Here is a 6,437-nt window from a genome sequence, read left to right as displayed (position 1 = left end):
CTTGTGTGCGTGCACACACATGCACACACACCTGCGTGCACGCACACACACATGCACACTTTCTGCCTGGGACAGTTGCCCAGCTGTCAGGCAACATCTCGGAGTGAGCTGTGCCAGCCCCGGCTGGGCCTGCGGGCTGGGACAGGAGGCCTGGAAGCCAGGCTCCTGCTTGGGGAGCATGTCATGAACCCATCCACAAATATAGGCCGAGTGAAGCTCGAGCAGGCACTCTCACTTCCTCTCTCAGATCCTGTCCTTTTCCTTCTAGGGGCTGATTCCTTGTCATCCAGCTAAATGTCCCCTCCTGGCCAGCCCTCACTGGTGCCCAGGGCCTCCCAGAGCAGCCTGTAGGGGCCCCTGGATTGCAGGCTCCCAGCAGGGCTCTGCTTTGTTGCTGGGCCCTGAGCACACAGTAGGCACTTCATGCATACAAATGACAATCACATAGTGACCCCACAGCCACTTGGGATGCAGAGCTGTCACTCAAGCCTCCCAGTAGAGCGCATGGCCTCCCGGGATGTCAGGGTGGAGAAATTTCCCCCAACCCCAGGCCTGGGGCAGGAAATTAGGGGTTAAGGGAATCCCCTGGCCAGAGCCTCGAGGCCTCGCCAACTTTCCACTCCTGCAGTCCCCATTCACAGAGCCGTACCCAGGCCCAGCCTCAATGTGACCCCGGTGGGGGGCAGGGTGGGGGGCAGACTCTGCAGGTCCAGCCCAGGTCCTCCCTCACCCCCCGGCCCCTCCCTGGGGTCCTGGGCCAGAGCTGGGCCTCAGGGCCTGGGGACCACCCTGGCTCCAGGAACTCCCAGCCGGAGTGCTCAGAGACTGGGCCTGGCTCTTGGTCCCTGGGGCACCCTTCAAGGGGTCAGCAGGCCAGGCCTGCCCCAAGCGGCCAGCACATGACACCGGAGTCCACCATGGAAGGGCACCTTTATTGTCAGAGCGTTACAGCCTGGTGGGGCCCTGTGACTCCCAGCAAGACCCCAGGGAAGACAGGGCAGCCAAGAGCCATTGGGAGGTTGCCAGGGCCCAGCGGGACCAGCCCACAGACCCCCAAAGCACCTCGAGCACCAGAGATGGAGAAGTAGGGGGCAGTGCACCCGGGGCATAGCACCTGACAATTTCTAGTTTGCTGCATGGCAGAGCCTCAGGTCCTAGATCCAGAGAAAGAGCACAGGGGTGGGGCTGGGAGGCCGGAGGGGCTGGGGACTGCCCTGGCAGCCCTGGTGTCTACCTAGGGGGCCGGCCTAAGCCCACAGCCCTGAGAGAGGAGAAGTCCAACAGGGCCTGGACCCCAGTAGCTTTCCTTTTTCTCATTTGTGAGGGGACGCTGGACTTGCTAAGTAACCCACAAAGGGTAGAGCCTACAGTTTTCCCAGAGAGGCTGGGGAGGGACCAGCAGGCTGCCAGGTCCACCCCGGACAGCCCTGTTCAGGGGGCACATATCCAGAAAATCTTCCCTCCGGGTTCAGAGAGGGCCTGGCTGAGTCCTCAGGCAGGTGGTGGGTTCCAAGAGATTGGGGGTGACAGTGGGTGATGCTAATCTGGTTCTGGAGCTTTCCCACCCACAATGCACTTCTGTCTTGGACCCCAAGCCTAGGGGACTGCCCTGGGTTTGCTGAGGGTCACCCTGGCCTTGGAGGGCAGCTGCAGGTCCATCCACTAAAGGCCACGGAGCAGGGCCCAGCCCCAGGGGGAGGGGTTGAGGAGTGCAGGCGCGGGGCCCCCAAGGACTGGCCGGGCCAGGCAGGCTCCTGCCACGCTTCCCAGCCGGGCTGCCTTGTGAAGACGGTTCTGGAGCTGAGAGGCCTGAGTTCAAATCCTCACCGGGACGTGGCAGGTTATTTATACTCTCTGAGCCTCAGTGCCCCAGCCCCCTTGTACAGTGGCGAGGGTAAGCCTACCTCCTAAGGATTAAATGTGACAATGTACAAGGGCCCCTTGACCAGGGCCCGAGACATAGCTGGGGCTTGATACATGACACATAGGATTATTCTCTCATCCATCTCCCAGCCCACCCAGACCCCGTCTCTAGCAGGGAGTGGGGGTGGGGGAGGGCAGGGGACAAGGGGAAGATTCTCCCAGGGGTACTGGTCTCCTCTGGACCCTGCCCCTGGAGGTACCATCTGTCCCAAGCCCCCAGGTCCAGGGACCCAGTGTCCCTCACAACTGTCCATGCCTAGAGCCCGGTCCCACTTGGGTGATCTTTGGGAACCAGCAGTAGCACAGGCTCCTGGGGCCAGGTCTCTGTCGGGGCAGGGTCTTGTCCTGGAGAACAGAGCTCCTACTTCTTCCTGCTGGCACAGCTGGCACTTGTGGGCCCAGGATCAGGGCTGGGCCGGGCAGCAGGGGCGCCATCAGGGGGAGAGCCACCCCGCTTTATCTTGAGGTTGGCTCTCAGGGTGGCATCCTGTGTGGAGGCCCCATCTGGGGAGGCCAGCGGATCTGGAAGGAGAGCAAGAGGTGGGCTTAACACAACACTAAGGATTCTAGGTGGAACCTTTGTTCCAGACCCCAGGCAGTGATGATAACTCTGTACCTAGGGTGGACAGGGTAAAGCAGCAGCCCCTGGCTTCTTACGTATTCATTCACCCATTCATCCATCCATCCATCCATTGTCCATCCATCCATCTATCCATCCATTCATCCATCACCCATTCATCCATCCATCATTCATCCATCCATCCATCTATCCATCCATTCATCCATCCACTCATTCATCCAGCCATATATCCAACCATCCAACATCCATCCATCCCTTCACCCATCCATCATTCATCCATCTATTCACCCATCCATCCATCCATCCATCATTCATCCATTCATCAATCATCCATCATCCACCCATCCACCTATCCATTTATCCATTCATCCACCTATTTATCAACCATCCATCCATCCATTCATCCATCTATCATCCATCATCCACCCATCCACCTATACATTTATCCATACATCCATCCATTCACCCACTCATCCATCCATCCATCCACCCATCCATCCATCCATCATCTATCCATCCATCTATCCATCTATTCGTCCATCATCCATTCGTCCATCCACTCATTCATCCAGCCATACATCCAACCATCCATCATCCATCCATCCCTTCACCCATTCATCCATCCATCCATCCCTTCATCCATCCATCCCATTCACCCATTCATCCACCCATCCATCCATTCATCCATCCATCATTCATCCACCCATCAATCACCCATCCACCTATCCATTTATCCATCCATCCATCCATTCATCCATCTATCATCCATTCATCTATCAATCTATCCATTCACCCACCTATTCATCATCCATCCACCCATCCATCCATCCATCATCCATCCATCCATCCATCATCCATCATCCATCATCCATCCATCATCCATTACCCATCATTTCACCATCTTCCATCCATATATCACACATCCATCCACCTGTCCATCCATTCACCCTTTCATTCATTCATTCACCATTCATTCTTCAATAAATGCTGACCATGCCTGGAGTCCAGGTCCTTCAGAAGCATTAGACTGCCAAAGAGACCTAGAAACCCCACTCTACACTAGACTGGAAGGTTCTGTGGAGCACTTTGGGAACAAAGAGGAAGGCTCAGGGAGGGCTTCCCAAAGGAAGATATATTGAAGCAGGTTGAAGTAGGAGATGGGTTCACCAGGTAGAGCAAAGGAGAAAAGACAAGGAAGTGAGAAGGGCCTGCAGTGTTTGCCTGGTAATTCTATGTGGCTGGCCTAGGGCTGTGCTGTAGAGTGACTTGGGGAGCAGTTCTGACGAGCCTGGATGGTGCCCATGGGCAGCAAGGAGCCACAGCGGGTCCTTGAGCACGAGAGGGACATGCTCAGACTGGGTGTGGGCCAGAACCTCCGGCTGCCAGGTGGAGGGGTCCCATGGCAGCCGTGGAGAAGGAGGCGGGAGGGGGACAGAGATTCTCCATTGGGCAGCCCTGGCACTCACCGTGGACCCCGATCATGTGCTCCAGAATGAGCACCCTCTCTGCCAGGATCTTCAGGGCCTCCCGCAGCTGCTGCACCCCTTCGCCCTGCCAGGGAGGAAGCAGGAAGGGTCAGGGCTGCCGTGTGGCCACGGCAGGGCCATCCTGCTCCTGCGTCAATCTCCTCCCAGCTCTCCCCAGCCCTCCTCTCTTCCACCTGTGTCGTTATCTTCTCTACAAATCGCCATCATTTCCTGCATTTCTACTAGGGCAGGCCCTGGAAAGGCTGGAGTTGACTCTTTGCTCACAGACAAGGAACTGGTAATGTAGGGAGGAGAGCCAATGTGGCAGGTCCAACCTCCAAACCCAGAACTGGTCGGTCTCAAGCCTGCATTTTCCTTCTGCTGTGGATGCCTGGCTGCTGCTCCTTCTGGAAAATACTTGAAAGGACCAGAAGCTTCATCTCTTTCCCTCCTGACACCCTGCCTGTCCCAGAGCTCTGGGCCAGGCCGATGCAGCAGACCAGTCCTGGGCAGCCCGGGTGTGGCTACTCTCATGGGAGAACTAGAAGGAGGAGCTGCTGCTTTAGGGTGCCAGCAGCAAGGTGTGATGGGGAGGCCGCATTTCTAGGACCCGGTCTACATGTCGCAGGAGACCCCGTTTCTGGAGATACATGAAAGAGCTGGGACCAGAGGCTGATTTATCCAGACAGGTGTCAAGGCCATTCTGGAAAGTAAAGTGATGGTGCAGAGATAAGGCCACCGGCCCAGGCCAGCCCAGTCCTGGAATCGGCAGCACCACTGGGGCTTCTGCTGGTTTAGTGTGAGGGATCTGTCATTATGTTTAGATTAATTTAGCTTGAAATAAAATGAAAGAAAGCCCCCTGAAATTTAAAAACACCACATTCTACTGGGTTGTAGAGAGATAACTTCCCTTTGGGAAACCAAAGGCAATGAGGTGAGGGGAGTGCAGTGTCTGGGAGGGGCTCTGGGAGCAGTGCAGGGGAAGGGACACGGGAGAAGAATGTGGGGTTTGAGGTTCCCTTTGTCCTCTGTCAGTGACCTGGCTAAGCTTCACGTCCTGGGCCCCAGCTGGCTCTTGCTATGAAAGACAGGTGTGAGGTGGGGAGAAGGGGGGAAGTGTCCATGGGTAACTTTGCAGGTTCCCATCACAACCTTGGAATCTGCTTGTGCCCCAGCGTCTGTCAAATCCCTCCCCCCAAAACACACACTTCTTGCATCTCCAGGTTGCTTGGTTCTGGGTTCTCTCCCCTTCTCCAGTCTTTCATTTTATTCCAAGCTAAACTGAAATAAATTTAGCAAGCCAAATATTTCAAGTTCCTGGAAGTCCTGCCCCCAGCTTTGTCCCTCCAGATCAGCCAGAACAGATGTCTGTCCCCAGTGTCCAGAAGACACCTCCCCCCCATGAAAACCTCACCAGACACCCCCTTGCTTCAAACCTTCCCAAGCTCACTCATCTAGGGCGAGCGGTCCACCTTCTAGGCTCTCAGCTTTATGGGCCATCCCTGATGCCCCCCACCCCAGCCTTCAACCTCACCCTACCCATGTCCTCAGCCTCACATCCTCCTCCAAGAAGGCAGGAGACCCCCACAGCCATGCCTCGCCCAGGTGTGCCCGCTCCTCCCCCATCCCTCTCCCTCCACATCCACCTGTCCCACCTGCCCTGGAACCAGGCACAGGTGGAATGACAGCTCTGTTCCTAGAGAGAGGTGAACAGCCCCGTGGCTCTTCCCCACCTCTCCAGAATGGCTGCCCTGAACCCCCACCCCTTCGAACCCGTGCCACCCCATCGCAGCAATCTACAGGCTATCTTGCAATCCCCTGCTCACTCATCTGTCTTCCTGCTGGCCCAGCACCCACTACCCGGCTCAGGCCTGAATGATGGGTGTGGCACAGAGCTGGGACACCATCCCCCAATCCCCGCCACCCCAATATACTGAAGGACCCCGGTTCTGCAAACACTTCCTCCGGGGGCAGCAGCCAAGGGATGGGAGGGGATGCCCAGATGTAAGGCATGCTTACCTCTGCCGCTTTCTCCCCTTCTTCCCCCTTCTCTCCAGGCTCACCCTAGGAAGCAAAACCTTGTGGTCACCAGCCGCTGCAGGAGGTAAGTGTACTGCTTTATTCTCCAGCTTCTCAGACAGACCGTGGGGACCTCCAGGGAGTCAGGGACAGGACACGGGGGCTGTACCCAGGTCTTTTTGTACTGCTGCTCTAGACAGAGCAGAGCAGGGGCAGCTGCACAGCTGGGCCCAGGGAGGCGTCTAGGGTGCGCTCTAGAGGCTTAACTCTGCTCCTGGGGCTGAGGTGGGGGGTGTCAGAACCCATGAGCTCACATCTTGGCTGCTCCAGGGGGTGTCTGCCTCTCAGGGCTCCGTCTGTATCTAAAATGGGGTTGGTAAAATGGGCTTCACAACGACATCTGCTGTGTGACCTTGAGTGAGTTACTCCCCTTCTCTGTGCCTCTGTTT

At 56.8% G+C, this 6,437-nt stretch overlaps 1 protein-coding gene across 2 annotated transcripts in view; it reads right to left on the bottom strand.

Moving 5' to 3' along the window:
- Nucleotides 1-942: 942 nt before the first annotated feature.
- The window catches only part of COL26A1 (collagen type XXVI alpha 1 chain), a 192,336-nt gene continuing 186,841 nt past the window's right edge, over nt 943-6,437 (bottom strand). For both annotated transcript variants that reach the window (XM_077140192.1, XM_077140193.1), the window contains exons 11-13: nt 5,989-6,033; nt 3,970-4,054; nt 943-2,445 (exon numbers count right to left, since the gene is read on the bottom strand). In XM_077140192.1, the coding sequence (XP_076996307.1) occupies nt 2,285-2,445; nt 3,970-4,054; nt 5,989-6,033 (291 nt within the window). In that variant the 3' untranslated portion in view covers nt 943-2,284. The remainder of the gene's footprint in view (nt 2,446-3,969; nt 4,055-5,988; nt 6,034-6,437) is intronic.

The sequence above is a fragment of the Tamandua tetradactyla genome, chromosome 23, assembly GCF_023851605.1.
Source record: "Tamandua tetradactyla isolate mTamTet1 chromosome 23, mTamTet1.pri, whole genome shotgun sequence".
NCBI lineage: Eukaryota > Metazoa > Chordata > Mammalia > Pilosa > Myrmecophagidae > Tamandua > Tamandua tetradactyla.
The sequence above is the reverse complement of the archived record's forward strand: the minus strand, read 5'-3'. Positions and strand labels throughout refer to the sequence as shown.